The following is an 18,789-nucleotide window of genomic DNA, read 5'->3' on the forward strand; positions in this document are numbered from 1 at the left end:
TTTAAATTACTACTCGTGCGATCGTAGCAGTGTAGCTTTGAATAGGCCTTACAGTTGACAGCTTTATTGTTTTATCAGGTGGTTGTTGAATTCAAACGACCGCTGGCTGTACGGTCATATAACTCCACACAGATTGCTTGCGATAACGATGACGTTTTGGGCATCTGATTCAGATTGCGATACGTCGATGTATAGTTGGTTTGCCAAGGTAGTCGCGATTGAGGAGATGTTACAATTGATGGGCTAACCGCCGGGTGCCATAAATAGGCAGAATGCTTAAGATCGCTAAGTGCAAAGTTGAAGTAGCTCTATCTAATCGGATTTCGCACGAAAGAAAACATATTTTATCGTCCAACACGAGCCCCTTTATCAGATCCAGTAGCTCAGCGAGGTATAGATGAGGATAATGGTTCGCTACGTTACAGTTTCTTGTCTACCCGCATCATATCTCTTCTGAAACCTGATAAGTAATTCAAAATATTTGACTTTTAAATATATGTATATTTTTATATTGTATTAGAGGTTTTTTTTTATAGATTTACAAATGTACTTAGTTACTGATGATCAATAGGTATGGTATGGTATTGTATGGTATGGAGGATTACGCATTGAATAGCTGTTTGACTTAATGAGAATGTGCTCAAATTCAAGCAACAGTTTCTTATGAAATCTTAAAAGCAAAATGAACAGAAAACCTTTTGGGGGTTACAAATAGAGATTTAATTGAGATTTAGAGCAGGGCTTCTGGGGTTTGAATGGGTCCTTTTAATCTAGTGACATATGTATATAACAAATCTGTTGAGTGCTTCCAACCTTCACGGGCCAATATTCGTTAATGAATTGCGTCGAAATGCTTCGCCCTGGGGGTGTGGTGTGGTTTTCGCTTTTGAGCGGATTGTGCAGAAGTCTAGTGTTGTAATGCTCTGATAAGGCATCGATTAATTTAGTCTACGTTCTGGCCTAAGGCAAGGGCAAGTCTAATTGTATTAATAATTATATTCGTATAAAATGTTTTCTTGTGTTTCCAACAATTTGTTTTTGTATAATTCAATTGTATCAAAAAATTCATAAATTCAACCACATCTAAATCACAGACTCCTAATATAAGAGAGATTTAATCCATTAATAATACAAATTTCGACCAAAAATTTGTTTAACTTAAAACGAATTTTAAATTATAATTAAAACAACGCCGTGCACGGGCACGTATATGGTTGCTTGGGTTAGGAAACCGACGAACTAAAAACTAGTTAAGTCAACTGGCCCTAAAGATACAAACAGAAAAAAAAAAATTTAATTTAAATAATAAGACCATCATATTTATGGGTATGGGTACGTATGGGAGGGGGAGGGGAGAGACAGAATATGTGCGTGCTATGATATGGGTCTACCAGCCGATCTAATCCTGCTTGTGGGCCATCAAGTGGTGGTGGTGCTTATGGTGATGGCGTCCATTATGATGGTGCGTGGCGCGGTGATGGTTGAGCACCCGATGGTTAGATGGTTCCATCGGCTCGGTATTGCTCGCCGCTGCCAAGAGTTCCTCAGCCTCCGCCTCGCCCTCGGACTGGGCCACCGCGAACTCCGATTCGGATGCAGGACTGTCCCGGTGCTTGTGGTGATGCCGTCTGTGATGCTGGTGGACCTGCTCCCGCACCCGCTCCTGCTGGCTCTCCGTCTCCCTTGTCTCGTCAAGCAAATTGTCCATTGTTTGTGAATTGGGTGTGGTTGATTCGGGGCTGATGTGGCTCCTGCTCTTCGGGATACTGTATATGCTCTTCAAGCAGTTGTGTGGCGAAAACGATGCACTGCCATTAAACCCAACATCTATCCTTGGGTATCTGTGGAGATAGAATATAATAAATCATTTAATTATTTTCATATATGTTGCAAATTTGGTGATCGCATATGTGTTGCGGAAGAATGTTGCAAGTGTTTAGTTTTTATACATGTTGCAAAGATGTTGTGATTGGCGTTTTCAGATGGCGGCGCCACTGTGCAGATGGCGTATTTATAGTTCTAAAAACAAACGTCCAATGAAATATGATCGTGGCGTCTCGCAATGATCTAATGTTTTAATGTTTTAAATATTAACGAGGGGGAACGTTGTGAGTTGCTGCGGAGACCGCAACTCTACATTTATACCCGATACTTAGTCAGTATGGCTCTCCTCCCGCAGACGCCGCTAATATTAAACGACACGACAAAGAGAGAGACAGAAAATCAGTCTGAGCTTGTCGTCGGGCGCTGCGTGGCCACTGCAAATTGATTTCTTGCTTTTGGCTACAAAAATGATCCGATCTGATCCAGATTCAGCCATCTGATAGATATGGTCATTATCTATGATTCTGCGTTTTTAGTTTTCTCGAATGTGCAATATTGTGGATGCAACAGATTTTCGTCCTTTGTGGGGGCGGAAGGGGGTGGGGCGAAATTCTGAGATATACGTTTTATAGTGAGATCTAACAGAAGTGCGGATACCAAATTTGGTTACTCTAGCCTTAATAGTCTCTGAGATTTGTGGATGCCCCAGATTTTCGTACATGAAACAGAGCGAGAAAGAATGAAATTGTTTTCTTGATTCTGGCTATAATAATGATACGATCTGGTTGAGATTTTACACTCTAGAACATATAGTCATCCTCTACGATTCTTCGTTTTTGGTTTTATCGTATCTTTAAAAATGTGGATGCCACAGATTTTCGTCCTTTGTGGGGGCGGAAGTGGGCGGGGCGAAGTTTTGAAATATTTTTGTAGCAGTGACATATCACAGAAGTCTGGATCCAAAACATCGTTGCTCTAGATCTTATAGTCTTTGAGCACTAGGCGCTGAAGGGGACGGACGGACGGACGGACGGACGGACGGACGGACGGACGGACGGACAGACGGACAGACAGACAGGGCTCAATCGACTCGGCTATTGATGCTGATCAAGAATATATATACTTTATGGGGTCGGAAACGATTCCTTCTGGACGTTACACACATCCACTTTTACCACAAATCTAATATACCCCAATACTCATTTTGAGTATCGGGTATAAAAAGAGAAAAATCTGCCATGTCGAAAGACTCGGTAACGGGAGAGTATGACGTGGTAGTGGTACTCATGTAGGGCATCCGCTTACCTGGGCATTGACCGACTTTCCAGATAAGGCACAAACGTCTTTGATCCGTATGCGTTCCATGGGACAGCAGGGTCTGCAAGATACACGTGGAGGGATCATATTAATATCGCCTGGGGTTTGGTGGTGGAGCTCGAGGCATGCAATGCAATGCAGTGGGAAACTCGCACAAAAGATCATCATGCAAAACGACAAAGTAGCAACAATAAGAACAACAGTGGTTTTGTTCAGCAAAAAGCGCGGTAACTGAACAACAAATAAAGCCGAGCATGGCAACAGAGCAGAGGGCACAACGGTGCGTATAAGCGATTAGTATTAATTGCATCTTCAGCTAAATCCGTATCGTAGATACATCTGTGCGATGACGTGTGTAGATACGCAGATTCTTACCGATCCATTAAGAAAACTCTCAATTCATGAATAAAACTCTGGACCTTCGTAGGTCCAGACTTTACTTTAGCTCCACTTTTACACCTCATGAAATTCAAATTCGGACGGAGCAACCCTCAAACCACTTCGGAAGCTATCCAGACAGTTTTTGTCTTGTAGACTACTGCCGAATGCCGATGTTGCTGACTGCACACAACTATCAGACGAGCGACAAGGTTTTCCCTTTTTCCCTTCCCTTTTTTGTTGGTTTTCGGTGGCACAAACTGATATTCGGACTTTTATTTTGATTTGGTTTTATCAGCACAATTTGTGTGTTTCTGTCTGGCCGTGGGTCTGGCCTGTGTCCGGCCCCCTAAAGCTCTCTGACTATTGACCTTTTCGAGAATGTAAATAAGTTCAAATAATGACAGCACGCTCTGATGGGAAAAGGGGCCTGTCTCGGCCACTTACTGACTGAGAGTGAGATAGACTGAGAGATACTGGGAGATGGTGAGAGAAAGATGATGAGAGTGATAGACTGGGAGAGATCTGCACCCTGTCTTACGGAGTTAGTTAGACTTGGCAAACAACACGCTTACCTGCCTGATCGCAAGTGGGTGGCTCGAAGTAGAGGCCGGGCTTCAGGGGGTTCTCCTCGTCGTCATGGACCTCGATCATCAGCATCCCCACAACGCTGGGGAGCAGCTGCTGGGGCTGCTGCTGGCGCTGCTGTTGCTCCCAGTAGGCCAGGGCGCACTTAACGTCAATCTCTACCCATCCGGTCAGGCTGCTGCTGAACATGGTGGTGTTGCAGGTGCGCTTCTTGCGCTCTGTGGAAGAGGGAAATCCGGGCTTAGAGGGACGGTACTGACAGCCGTAATCCCCGCTAGCTACACACCTAACTTACGTTTCTTCTTCTGCTGGTGCACAATGGAGACCGTCACACGAATCTGGGGACCCACCTCCGCCTGGTCGGGGCAGAGTGTGGCCGTGGGCTGCTCCGTGCTCTCCGCCTGGCCCTGGCCCTGGCTCTGGCTCTGGCTGGGACTTTGTCCGGGATAGGTCTTGTAGAGACGCAGGAGGGCACTGCTCGGGCGGTCGCCGTTGTGGTCGAACACGCTGCTGGCGAACTGCAGGGTCAAGTTGTTGGCCTGCTGCCAGTTGGAAATGCTCATCTCCGCATTGCAGATGGGGTAGCCGGCCTTCTCGGCTGACTTGTTAACATTGGGCTCGTTGGAAATTGCCTTGTGCAGGCGTTTGAAAATCTCGTTCAGTCTGCAAAGAGAAGACGCACACTTTTGATAACTGTCACCATTTTGTGCCTTCTGTGCCTATTTCCACTCGTATGTCCCCATACCAGCACTAGCCCATTATTCATAGAATAGTCAATTTAATTTAGTTCAAGTGTTTATGTAAGACTCTCTTAATTGACATTTGAGCGCTGCCGTCGTTACAGAGGCAAGTCACTTTGTCACCGGTCTCCCCATTCTATTCAATTAAGTCAGACAGCAGTGAATAAGCTAATTCTAATCGCCGTTTGTATAGGAGTATTTCGGTTTGACATGGTCTCGAGTTTCTTTACGATTAGGATTGAAGGCAATAGAGTGGATCCTTTTCAACAAGTAATCCACTATGGAATATTACTGATTATGTACTCTTTTAGGCCGCCCCCACCGCAATCCATCTGATCCACGGATCCACGCACTGATTATCATTATATGTGGGCTTCTAGAAATCGCTTTGTATTGGTAACATTTTTGGCTTCGAGATAAGCGGCCAACTTTGGACTTTTCAATTGAAATAGTTGAGATAAAAGAAGTTCGGTTCACTGGCTACTTAATTGAGCTAATGGATGATAATGCCGCAAGGGCATTTCTCATACAATAGTATGTGTATACCTATAGTTCTAGCTATTTCCGATAAGTAAAATTCCGCACTTGAGATTAATATTTATGTATCTAAAACAAAGGTATGCCAAAAGAACGCTGCTTTTGCTAAACTGCAAAATAGTTGACCAATTAGTCATATGAGAGGCTTATCAACAATAACAACTGCCTTGGATTGCCTAATACTAGTACATGTAATAAATCGATTAAAGATGCTATAAATAGGCCGACTAACACTAAGCCGACTACTATCAGAGCCGAGTACTTACTATAGCTAGTACTTATAGTACTATTACTATTGTATGAATGTGAGCTAAATGTGCATGGTGGAGCAGGCAGACTCGTGTCACTTAAAACCCCATTGAGATCGAGACGGTTCCGTCCCGTCTGTCTACGAGTCTGCTCTGTGGCAGTACAATCATCGTGACAGGGCAGACGCAGACGCGGACCAGAGAAAATCAGATTGGGGCAGACAAGACAACAATAGTTATTTAGCTATGATCTAATCTACACACACGCACACACACACACACAAAATTGGACAATTGTATATGTCGTCTGGATCGGTAATTGAGACGCGCCTGGCAAAAGTTGATCAAATGATTTTTTCTTTTCATTTCTTTTATTTTACTTTGTTATACTTTTTTGTGATTTTACCCAGGAACAACAATATGCAGACAAAAAACACACACACACACACACACACACAACAAAAATCCAATAAATACGCGAAAATAACATTAATTTCTTTGGTTATTTGGCATTGCCTGAGGCGCAGTTTGTCTAGCCGAAAAAAATTATGAAACATGTTCGGATCAGGTCGGTTGGCAGTCTCCATCGAAAGAAACTGAACCAAGTCACGTCGATTCGAGTCCAGTGGAAACGCCTTTGGCTTATTATGGTTAATTTGTATGTTACGATCGGATCTGTCTGGCCAAGGAATTCCAGACAAAATGGCCCGCAGTGGAGTTGACTTTTTGCCTTCTCGATGTCCGTCTACGTCTCCGTCTGTGTCTACGTCTATGTCTCCGTCTGTGCCTCCGTCTCCGTCTCCGTCTCGGCCTCTGACTGTCTGGAGGTGCTGTGGCATGAACTTGAAAACCCGTTGAGTCGTGTCGTCTGTCTGGGCACCCGTCTAGACATATTATTGGTCGGTCTTTCGGTCTGCCATTCTCCCAGTCCTAGTCCCTGATTGCTTCCAGCCTAGAGGAGCTGTATCTGTGAGCTGTGACTTTTCGTGCGTGAGTCACGCAGGCCATCTGCAGGAATTCCAAATTGGGCATGCGCACAGGCAGAGTTCAAGGCATTGTGCACAGGTGCATAGACAGATAGAAAGACAGACAGACAGAGAGCGAAAGATACTGTACGGTCATAGACTGAGACCAAAATTTGCATTGGCCTCCATTCAAGCTGAGCCTGAAGTTGAGTCTGAGTCCGAGTCTGAAGCTGGGACTAACATTCAAATATCTTTGAATGCATCGCCTCTGTGTCTGGGTCTGTGGTTTCGCAGTCCGTTGCCTTTGGCCACAGCAGCAGCAGCAGCAGCAGCAGCAGCAGAAACGGCTAGACAGTGTCTCGCCGGTTGCACTTCATTATCATGCAACAAACAGTAGTCGGGCAGACGTCGGGCGGCAGTCAGTCAGTCAGTCAGTCAACGACTCAGACCGCGTCGCTTAGTAGCCACAAAAGTACGCCTACAACTGTTTGCATTCAGCTGCAAGTTTGATGACGGTGGCTGATGATGGGAGGGAGGACGAGTACGAGTACAGTACAAGCATGTCTGCTCACTGTCTCAATATTACTCATACGTCATACGTCGTACATTTTCCTCTGTCTGGTCTGTGCGGAACGGAACTGCCAAAGCAATCAAATAAGATGAAACAATTTAGATATCAGCTGTTATACTCGTACGAGTACGAGTACGACCACCATACACATTCATATACATACATATATGTTTGAGCCAACATCATGCATTGTAGGCGTATTGTATTTATGTGGATACGTAGACGGTCTCGCATAGCAACGACCTACAAAAAGTTCATTAACGGAGTCGGAGCCGGAGTCAGAGCCAGAGCCAGCATGGCCCAGACTGCTCCCAGACATTTGCCAGACACCGACACCCGGCGGGCGCACGGATGGATGGACGGACGCACACAAAAATACAGAGGTCGCCGCCGACTGCGACGATTGCGATGACTGCGACGGCTGCAACTTGCAAATGTGTGAGCGTAAATATCGCTGTATGAGAGTGTCTGTATTGTGCAGCGGCGTCGCGACAGCTGTACAACAGTATCTGATGGATACCACAGATACCATTGATAGATTTCCGTCTGAAAGATGTCTGTGGAAGCATCTCATTTGTATGGGCCATATACGCAGCGATAATATCTCACGGGTACCATTGAGAAGGGTTCCCTCCTAGATGCTCATTTGCACTAGATGCTTGGCATTGATTGGCATTTATGGCGATACAACAGATTAATAAAGACTTTAAATCTTACAATCTTCCTTTTTCTTGTCGATCGAGCATGGGAACATTATTCTTCCATTAATGTAAAATAATTAATAAAATATTTAAAATTAAAGCAACACGTGTGGAAAAATTAGCTTCAGAATTGTAATTTATAATGTTTATAGATACGTATTTATTCTCTGCTCGATTTAAGATTTCTGCATTCGGGTAAATCATGTTATAGAGGCGTCGAAGCGCAAGATGAACAATTTTCAATAATCTAGAAGTACACGTTTCAATATTTATTCGAGGTGGTTGGCCCCATTTGAGAATTGCATAAATGTGTTTAGCCTTGAGCGGATTTCAGCTTCTAGATCTGCACTAATCGCGAGAAATTTGGGAATATTTTTGAAAATCGGCAGGCAGCCGAAAATTGTGTTTACAGATGGGATGCCCCACGGCCCATTTGAGATATACATTCGCCGTTTCCTTGCAATATGCATTTGTTTTAAAACTTTGTTTACAATTCATTTTTTGAAGCAATTTTTGTACACGCAAATGTTTAAAAAAAAAAAATTGTTTCTTGCTGGTCATTTGCCTTGTGCGGGTGCGTCTTTTAATAGATTTCTATTCTCGGGTCCTAATAGGCGACCACAATGATTGACAGCCGCTTGGCGAACACTTTGACAAGTACGTCGAACCAGGTACGGTACGGTACTCACCGCTGCGAGGCGACGAGCTCCAGATATTGGTGATTGGAGGACTGGGTGGTCTCGTCCTTCGTATTGGGATTGCTGCGGTTCTGGATGCTTTGAATTTGCTCCTCGGTCAGGTCGAACATATTCAGGATGGTGCGATTGTAAGGATTCACCACCACCGACTGGACACCGTCCATGAAGGCGGAGTGGTTGAAGCGGGACGGCGACGCCTGACAGTCCCTGGACATGGACATCAGCATCACCATCAGTATCAGCAGTTGCAGGAGGAGCACTTGGCTCCTGCTCCGTCCGCACTTCTCACAGCACTTAACACTCGACATATTTCTGTTCTTTTTTAAATCGAAGTCAAATCGATTTGGCAAATGTGTGGCAATTGAAGGTTTATTTATTGTTTTCAGGCACTTCTGGATCCCGTATCTATAACTTTTCGGACATGTTCGCTCCTACACAATTTTCACTGGAATTGCATCTTTGGTTCGTATGCGTGTAGGAAGTGTAGGTATATCTTGTTTTTTCGCTTAAAACTGCCTTCGAACTGAACTATGTATTTATTTTGTTAATTTGATTTTTGTTTCTGACTCTCCCGCTGGTTTTTAGCTTAGCTTCTCGATGTGTTCGCTCTAAGAACCAAGTATGAAGTGATTTGCGCGAGTCGTTTTTTTAGTCTTAAATAAAAATTTGGTTGTGCCGGGCATATCTACTTTGTTATGGTCGTAAACGCTGCGTTGCTGCCAACACTGCAAGAAATTGCAGCTGGCTCTGCTCTGCCGTCGGGGCTCATATTCGTTAAAAGTCACCCAAGTGAGTGTGGAATACGTAAATTGTGCATATTAAATTATTCTATTCTTCACTGACACGTTTCTCTAATTAGAGTATGATTCCGAAACTCTGTTTGGGTTCAAAGACATATACAAACTTATTTGCATATGAACCAATTTATTAACTATTAAATTGTAATAATAATTAAATTCATACATTTCGTTGGTTAGTCGCGCAGTGTAATTTACTCGTGTACTTTGGCTGATTGTTCGGCTGCCATTCGGCACTGGCGTCGTCGACCAATCAACGTTGCCTGAGGATCTGCCGGCGCAGATGGAGTGATGTCTTTGTGTGTGTATGTGTAGGTGTGTATCTGTGCCGCCGGCAGTGTAATTGTATCTGTATCCGTATCTGTGGGCTCGCGAGACGGCTTATCGCGCGTACCATAGAAAGAAAGCGATATTTCTGGTCATAACCATTGTGGCATAGAGGTAGGTTTGCTTGCTTCAAGACTCATTTCAATAGCTCTCCCTACTATCAGCCCCTAATAATTTTGTTTTGTTCGTAACTATGACCCAGGAAACCAACTTCAAACACTACTTCAAGCAAATAGTAGAGTAAATGCTTGGACTTCAATCCCCATACAAATCACGACACGTTCCTCACAGATACTATCTAGTACTTATAGTTTTGAAATCATTTTGCACCTAGAGCGTCGAACCCGAACCGCACTCAGTGAAATTCCTATTATTACTCGTGCGTGGGCGATTAGATTAATTTGAAAAGATTCGGGTCGACCGCACAATTAGTTTTGACTTAATCAAATTTTTTTGATACTCAACTTGTATCTGTTATCACTGTGGTCAGGTTCCCAGTTTGTACTTTCGGAGGACACATACTATAAGATTTATACACGAGTAGGTGTGTATAGTAGATTAGTATTTTCTTTGCTCGTCGCACAGTTTAGATGCGCGTAGATTAATCTAACTGCTGGCCGCTCTCGAAAAGTGCGTGGTTCATCAGTTGAGAGCTGAATTAGGCGGATATATCCTATTAGAGGTGCGTGGTGCCTGGTGCCTGGTACCGTTCTGGTACGGCCCCCCATTTACCTCAGAAGGCCCTGCATCCCCTCGGCTTATCTTATCGACGTATTGGATTGGATCTCGTACGAGTATCCCTCAAGAACAGAATGCTCTGTCAATTTGCATACGGAAATCAAAACAGCGAGACTTCAAGGACGTTCCTGATTTATTTATTTATTTACTTTTGTTGTTGCAACATCTAAACATCATCATCATTATCCTCATCCCCATCTCCATCATCATCATCAAAATGATCAACGTTTCGTCGTCTGGACCAAAATTGAATTTCTAAATGATTGTATAATTTGAATCACTTTATGAAGTCTGGATTTCTCACCGTCTGCTCGTGTCTCCGTCTGCCTCGACCGTCCGTCTGTCCGTCCGTCCATCCATCTGATATGTATTTTATGTCTACACATCGCTTAAGCTTCGAATGAAACACCTACAGAGGACACTTGGGGAGGAGGAGGAGGAGGAGGAGGCGGAGGAGGCCGAGACCCCAGACGGGTATGAGACTCCCAGACGGCGACTGTTATGTAAAATTGCAATCGCATCAAATGCTCCGAATCATAATCCCACTCCCCGAAAAAAAAAGAGGGAACAAATACAATAAAACACTCGTATGGAACGGAACGAAGCAAGCTCCCTTGTCACCAGGTTTATATAATAGTGTTTGTTGACTCGCCCGACCATTCGCATTCGGACAGAATTTGTCCCACTTTGGGGACAATGTAGACGCGATAATCAAAACACCCACGAAAATAAACACCAGACCGAAAGTACAGACATCGACAAGAAGATACCGAAATATGAATATATATAAGCGATTGGAATGCGAAATGAGTCAAGTCAAAACTAAGACAGAATTTGGTTCAAGTTTTTGATTTTTCATTAACTTTTCAAGGCTGTTGTCTCGCCTGATCGCAAACCATCCCGAACCACACAATGGCACTCTTCCATCCCAGTAATTGGCAGTTAGTTGTGCTTTTCTTTTGATCTTGATCGATGATCGATGGACATCGGATCCGGACCACGCTTTTTGGCATTTCTCTGAGCTTTTTGTCAAAACCAATTTTCTGTCGAGTTCGTACTACGAGTATGCCTCACGGTCGGACCACTTTGGGCAGCTATATTTTAAACGGTAGCCGGCAATGGCGATTGCGCCGCCAATGAGCAACAATTCCGTCCGCATATCTGCAGGTGCGTGTTTGCACGTGGGGGGCGCCGCTTAACACCGGTAGCACCCGTAGCACCAGAAGCACCACTATCAGCACCACCTTCCCCCCTATCATCTCCACCTGTCCAAAACATTTGGCTGCTCGATCGGTCGTTAATCGATTGCTAACACTTAAATTTGAAGTGATTGCAAGACTGCCATCGGACAAACACCAGCTGAATAGTTACAAGTTGGCACTTGAGTTCTGGCACCTTTCTATAATTAAGCCCCCCCACAATTAGCGGGGCCTTAAAGATGATAAGGCAAGGTGTTTTAGGTCTACCTGCTTATCGGAGCAGAAGCGTGATTGAACTAGACAAAAATAGTACAGCGCTTACTAGAACATCGACCATGGTGTGACCTCTGCAAACTGCGATAGCGACTCAAAAAACTCTCTTTTCAGTATGGTATGTCTTGAGCAACACTCTAAGATTTTAATATTTGGACGTTGATATGCATCTTTCAAGTGGCGATGCAATTACTGCACCATCAAGTGGTCGGTGTGGCACCAGCAGAAGGCAGTTACGCGCGGATCCCAGGCAAAACGCAGCCCTCCTCCCGCCCAACCGACCGAGGAGCGCTGCCGCATGAAGCGCGGCGCGTAGCCGAAACGAACGCGATCTGTTAGATTAATATGCAAACCACAAATACTATATGCCTGCCTGCCGCTAATTACGAGTAATCAGTCACTCATAATCAAATTGAATACCACTCAAATTAATTGACATGTGGCAAGCAGATTACATTATTCTGTTATGGGTCGACTTTTATCGGATCGGTAGAAAATTCCGTGATTTTTGTTTACTTGGAGCTTCTCAGATTAAATCAATTTGACATTACCAATCCTTTCCAAACGGTTCAATACTGTAAGACCCAACAGATGATTTATCGGCTCGCATTTAAAGACTTTCTTATCTATACATTTTCAGTCTGACATAAAGTTTATTGAGGAAGCATCGCAAAACTATTATAGCTGCAAATCATCAGATTAGTTAGTTGCAGAGTCCAACATGCGACGACACGACCTTGAGATCATGAGATACCGATGACAATGTTTGTGACCACTTATAGTAGGCACCACAATTCATTAGAATCAATGTTCGCATAAAAATATACAATACGAGTATATTCGCAATGAAATATGATAAAAGGTGGGGACCCCAAATTGCATAATACCCGTGTTATTGGAGAGCGTATTCACTCCTGACAATCATCCATCCCCGTGGACATTAATTATGCAAGTACTGAAAGAAAATTATTTAACCATCAATATAACACGTAATTAACATAATTGTCCCTCACCCCTAGGCTGGGCGATGCATGAGGGATCACAAAATCATCAAACTACTGGCAGTCTCTTGGTCTCTTTCGGTCGCACCATCGGGCCACAAGACAACAGAAGCAACAGATTCGAGCGCATCGAGACGGAGAAGGAGAACATTCCCTGGAGGTGGAGCGCGGACTTGTGGCAGGTCTATTAAAAATACATGACGTTCGGCAGGCACCGAACCAGACGTGTCAAGACATCAGACCCAGACTCCAGTCCCTGTCCCCGTCCCCGTCCCCGTGCCCGTCCCCGTGCCCGTAGCAGTACCCATCTAAGACGCTGCTACATATCTCGACACACTTGTGTTAGTACATATGTATATTGGTTAGTTAGCTGCTTGATGGTCGAGCAAGCTCCGAGGGTGTTACCATGTCGGTGCTCTCGGCCACTGGTGCCGGTTGTTGTTGCCGCTTGACGGCTCCGGCTCCCGGCTCCCGGCTCCCGGTGCACCCGCCAAATGCAGATGCCGTGATTGTTGTCTCAGATTGCATGTGGAATGCAAAGACCAGAAGCCAATTTGTTATTGTGTGGTTGGTTGTCGCTGCTACCGTTCAGTTTCAGCCGCTTCTTGGGCTGAGACTGCTGTTTTCGACCTACCCTGCCATAAGAATAGAGTACCAACATTGGTTATTCTGCTCTGTTAGTGGGATCCGATCACCGGAAAGTGAATAATTGTAACTTAAATCATAATAGGTACGGCATATTATTCAACTGACGTTCAAAATTGGTGAAACGATGCTTTGTTTATCACTTAAGCATTATTAAAATATTTTATATTATGGTTGATTCGATTAGGGTACAAATGCTTCGCTATAAATAAGCTGTTGCTGCCTTTGGGCTTACTCTTGAATGTTATTAATTTTGTAAGCGAATTTTCGTTTTCGGTTTTTAGGACTTTCGCGTGCCGTCGTTTGGCTTCTGTTGATGTTTCGGTCCAGCCCCTTTCCAGTCAGATCCAGATCTCAACTGTAGACGGAGACGGAGGCAGGGACCAGAACCAGAACCAGAACCAGGACCGAGACCGAGACGAAGACCCCGAGCCAGACAGCTCGTCGCAGTGGCAGAGGCTGTGGCAGCAGACACAAGTAATGTTGATGTTGGCATTTAACCAGGCGTGTGTTGTAGTCGCGTCTTGTGGATTGTCAAAATTGACAATGAATGCGTTTGCCAGGAGATGGCGATTGGGGATGGCGACGGGACAGAGACTGATGGAGATGGTTATGGAAATGGAGATGGAGATGGGGCAGGGACTGAGACTGGGGCTGAGGCTGAGGCTGACCCAGCCATGTGTGGAGACAAGTGCATGTCTCTCTTGTCTGCAGTTTGTCTGGAGACCGCCGCAGAACAGACAGTTGCTGCTGTCGATGTCGATGCTTCTGTCCTTAACTGACGTAGATGCAGATGCAGATGCGACGCAGTTGCTGCTGCTGTGCTGTGTTGTTTGTTGCATCCAAATATGGACCATGGCTGGCCTGGTCTGGTCTGGTCTGGTCTGGTCGCTGTGGCTCTGTCCTGCAGGGCCAGTGGCAGGTGAAGCAGCAGCACTCAGCGCAGGCAGGCTCTTTGGATAGTTTGTGGCTGATGCTGATGCTGCTGCTGCAGTTTCACACATTGCGTTTCGTAAAGTTATTTAAATGATATGCATATGCAATGTAGGAGCTCTTCTGGTGCTCTGTCGTCCGTTTCGTCGCGTCGCGTCGCGTCGCGTTGTCTGGTAGCTGTAAACTGAGACTGCGACTGCGACTGGGACTGGGACTGAGACTGCGTTTGTCTTCTTGGAGTTTGCCTTTGCCAGCAATTATGAGCGTCTGGCCGTCTGGCATTTTACAATATTTTTAATTATCTCGTTTTTTTTCCCAAGCACAGATAACCATCGCATATTGGAGTTGCTTCTTTTTGAGCCACAACACGCCAAATTGTCGCCGCTGTTAATTGCCTTCGGTCGGCCATCTTGTCGGGACTTGTCGATGACTAAGCAAAGAACGAAACTTGGGGTCTGGAGGCTGCCTCCTGCCTCCTGGCTCCTGGCTGTCTGTTGTCTTACTAACATGGAACGTAAATTAATGCAGATACGAGTACGAGCAGTCCCCTGTCCTGTCCATGTCCAGACGTGGCCAAGACAGCCAAGAACCACCACCAATTTGTGGTGTGGTGTGTGGTAGTAAAAGTGAAAAGTAACTCTCAGCCAATGGATCGCAATCGTCACTTTATCTATCGAATGAGGCACCTGTCGCCACGCCATCACTATAAGCGGACTGGCCAGACCATTGAGTGATAGAGTCTGCGAATGAGCTTCAGATTCAGCCTCTAAATAAATAAATGAAGATGCAACCAGTCCGTAAATGGCATAAATGCCTTCCATACCCTAGCATTCTCCTCTCGTTACGTGATTACATATAGACATATAGTAGCTGCTGCAGAAGTATAAATAAATATTGTACATACAATATATCGGTTTTGGGTCTGCAGCGTATTTATAAGTACCGCTGGGAAAGGGACTCGATGCCTGGGATGGCTGGGATGGCACGTGCCGGCACGTCAGGATGCCAGACCCTTCTTAGCCCTGCCAAGATGACGATGTCAGGCAGAATGTACGAGTATGTATAAATTGTGGGCCAGGCAGGCCATAGCTATGGCAATGACTTATAAATGAATGAAATGTCGTTTATGGTAATTTTTCCCTGTCCAAGTATGTGCTGCGAGTTTGCGAAACTATGCCAATGATGGACAACTTTTCCAAATGGGGTTAATAAAATCGAAAAATCTCCGAAATGGGAACACTACTCGGCTATACTCGTATAAGGAGACGTGTGCGCATCATACTTGCCCTATTTTAAGTTTAAAATTTAATTTTAACACATTTTAAATGTTTGTATTCTTTATACAACTTTAAGGTCTTTTGAGGACTCACAATACACAAGAGTCTGTTTAAGAGTCTAAGCCTCTTGTTGTTGTTCTACATATATTCAAGCACCTTTTAAAAAATATGGACATTTCCGCCAAAAGACAGACCATGGAAAAGTCAATAAAACAGATTTCCATGTAAAATTTTTCAGATTTTATTTTCTAAATTTATTGAAAGTTAACTAATTTACCCAATTGACATTAAACCTTCCCTTTTTTGGTATTTTTAAAGTCATGTTTTTCTTTACTTTTACCTCCTATAAGAAAGATGATTCTGATTTTCTGATTCTGACTTAGTTTTTCCCCAAAGTCTCTCTTACCTATTAAACTATCTAAACAAATCACAGAAAATTAGCCCAGTCTCGGCTAACGGTATAGTTTTTAACTTTTAATAGTTGTAAAGTATTTTGTAGTCTTAGTATAAAAATATTTTATATATTCCCCTATTTTACATTTTGTCGCACGAATGTAACGTAACGCCAGAATGGAACTTCCCTTATGCAGTTATTCTCAGATCAGAAGGTTTTTGGCTTTTGTCTTTAGAATGTGACATATTCCTATTAATTCTATTAAGACGGGAAATACACTACACGAAAATACACGTCATCTTTCATTCAAATTACAACGTTAAATGTACTGCTTTTTACACAGCTTTAATACATGACAATTGACAATACATTTTGTTCCCGCCTGAAAGCATGCTTATCATACGAACTTTTTAATCTAGATTTTACTCGAAATAATGTTATTTGGGGTCAATTTTTTCATATTTTTGAACATACATATATTCATCTACCTATTATCTCTGGAAGAAAGATAACCTGTCATCGGGAATAAAAGGGTAAAAAAATTACTTTTAAACAAATTTCAGTAACGGTTTTACTGTGGCGCCACTGAATATGTAGATATTCATGTATGAGTAAAAAAAACTACTTTGGTAAAATATGCCACATTTGGATATTGGCCGGATCTATCTACAAAGGTCTCTCGCCTAAGGAACAGGTATATAAATACTTATTGTTGAGATACTTAGCTTTTGCAGCAGCGTATGTTTGCGATCTATTTATTAAAAGTCTACGATTATTTGGTTTCATACGGTTTATTGTGGGTGATGGTATATAATGCGATAAAGAGTGGAAGGAATAGCGAAAGGTTCGTGTTTGATTTATGACGAGAGCACGAGTATGTTGGACAACTAGCTCGCTTTAAGAAGGGGTCAGATTAATTGAAAAACTATTCGCAAGGTACGTGCAAGGTACTAGGTCTAGACTAAATTCCAGGCCAGGCCGGCCTGCGTGATTGCACGTGCTCTAATACAAGAGAGAGCGATGGGGAAGGCGAAAGAAAGAAAGACGCGGGAGAACGGCTGCATAGGCTGCTACCACTAGGGAGCATATGTATGTATGTATGTATATAGGTTACGGTGTGGTATAGTGGATTTTACTCCACTTGGATGCAACTGCCTCACCCAACACCTAAGTTTACCTCAAACTATCGAAACTTCATTACACCCAAGTACAAATTGTCATTACAAATTCAACAATAGCTAGTTTTTTTTTCCATTTACATTACATATTAACGGACCAGCTGGACCATGATGTGCGACGTAGGATTGCCGTGCGTATACGATCCGGGTCAGTGCACGGCTCCGGTCACCGTGAAGCCGCGCTTGTTCACGATCATGCTGCTCCATTGCTGGCAGCGGGAGTACGACAAGCGACCGTACAGAAAGTTCCAGTTCCGGAGACTGGACTTTGAGGAGCGTATTGGTCGGAGATACCATTGTATTCGTGACTTTCGCATCATCGTGAACTTTCTGTTGCGCCGATCCCTGCTGGAGGTGTCCATCTGGAGCGTGGTGGTTAGCAACTGGGATGCAAAACTGCTGCAGGAGTTTGCCCTCTCGTTGATTCGCGTGTGGAAGATCGAGCTGAAGCTCATGCAGCTGCCAACCGAGTTCTTTGTGATGTTGCGCCTTAATGCGGCTAAGATGGAAGTCGTCGAGCTCAGTTTGGAGGGTAAGAAAGGGTCTGCCGGAGTCCCAGGTCCAGTAAGTCACAGTCTCATCCACAGGCACGCCCCTCAGCGATCAGAATGTTCGTATGCTGCGAGAATTCTTGCTGGTCAACAAGACCCTGCGCACCCTCAACGTGTCCCACTGCAGTCTTACCCAGTACAACTTCGCCCTGATAGCCGATGGCGTCCACAAGTCGGGTGTGCGCAGCCTGAATGCCAGCCGCCTCCTGGGCCTCAAGCTCAGCCTGGACACGGAAAAGATGGTCTCAATAATTGGCTCTCTTCTGATGCAGAACCACCTAGTTGTGCTCACGCTGCAGCACTGCGAGTTCACGGCCCAGGACATGCAGCCCATCTCCGAGTATCTGTACAGAAGCAAGTGCGCATTGCGCGAGCTCAATCTGGCCAGCAATCTGATTGCCGCCGATGGCACCCTTTTCCTAATGCGAGGCATTGCGCAGGGTGGCAGCCTGGAGCTGCTGGACATTAGCTGCAACAGTATTGGCACCCATGGCGGTGAATGGATTGCCATGTATCTCAGCTCGTGCCGTATGCTGCAGCACTTGTATCTAAACTACAACGACATTGGAGAGTCCGGCATCAATCTCATTCTGCTCACCATCAAGAAGGAGTCAAAGATGAAGCGCCTGAATCTCTATGGCAACAGTTTCGATGCTCGCTCGGCCATGATCGTGCGACGACTACTGGACGCAGAGGTGCTGTTCCACGAGGAAATCGATATAAGTTATACCTACGATGAGGCCCTGCAGGACTATCGCATTGTGCCCTGGCGTTGACAGGAGAAAGGATAGTATTTGCCTTAAAAAAGTTGTGTTAAAATTATTCAAATAAAAAGAATCGAAGAATACTTGAATTATGAAAACGAGTACAGGGTATAGCCGTAGCCTTCCGCATGAGATATTGATTGGC

The 18,789-nt window shown here is 44.4% G+C and overlaps 2 protein-coding genes and 1 long non-coding RNA gene across 5 annotated transcripts; 2 read left to right on the plus strand and 1 right to left on the minus strand.

The window, feature by feature from the left end:
* Positions 1–495: 495 nt before the first annotated feature.
* On the minus strand, positions 496–9,194 carry LOC108160526 (protein anachronism). 3 transcript variants are annotated; one of them, XM_017294583.2, is made up of 5 exons: positions 8,559–9,193; positions 4,403–4,770; positions 4,095–4,325; positions 3,130–3,202; positions 496–1,841 (listed from the first exon to the last, which is right to left on the minus strand). In XM_017294583.2, the coding sequence occupies exons 1-5, from the start codon at positions 8,873–8,875 to the stop codon at positions 1,400–1,402; spliced, it is 1,431 nt and encodes a 476-aa protein (XP_017150072.1). In that variant the 5' UTR covers positions 8,876–9,193; the 3' UTR covers positions 496–1,399. The 3 variants fall into 3 exon arrangements, with proteins under 3 accessions (XP_017150072.1, XP_017150071.1, XP_017150073.1); XM_017294582.2 differs by having other exon boundaries at positions 4,394–4,770; XM_017294584.2 differs by having other exon boundaries at positions 1,725–1,841; positions 4,099–4,325; positions 4,394–4,770; positions 8,559–9,194.
* A 1,687-nt stretch (positions 9,195–10,881) lies between these two features.
* LOC108160944 lies at positions 10,882–16,839 on the plus strand. The gene is made up of 4 exons (XR_001775447.2): positions 10,882–12,478; positions 12,542–12,853; positions 12,921–13,084; positions 14,806–16,839. It is a non-coding gene; the product is annotated as an uncharacterized LOC108160944 (long non-coding RNA).
* A 512-nt stretch (positions 16,840–17,351) lies between these two features.
* Positions 17,352–18,725, plus strand: LOC108160954 (leucine-rich repeat-containing protein 34). Its single transcript, XM_017295245.2, has 2 exons — positions 17,352–17,861; positions 17,917–18,725. The coding sequence occupies exons 1-2, from the start codon at positions 17,438–17,440 to the stop codon at positions 18,654–18,656; spliced, it is 1,164 nt and encodes a 387-aa protein (XP_017150734.1). The 5' UTR covers positions 17,352–17,437; the 3' UTR covers positions 18,657–18,725.
* Positions 18,726–18,789: the final 64 nt, after the last annotated feature.

Source organism: Drosophila miranda, chromosome 3 (genome assembly GCF_003369915.1).
Source record: "Drosophila miranda strain MSH22 chromosome 3, D.miranda_PacBio2.1, whole genome shotgun sequence".
Lineage (NCBI taxonomy): Eukaryota > Metazoa > Arthropoda > Insecta > Diptera > Drosophilidae > Drosophila > Drosophila miranda.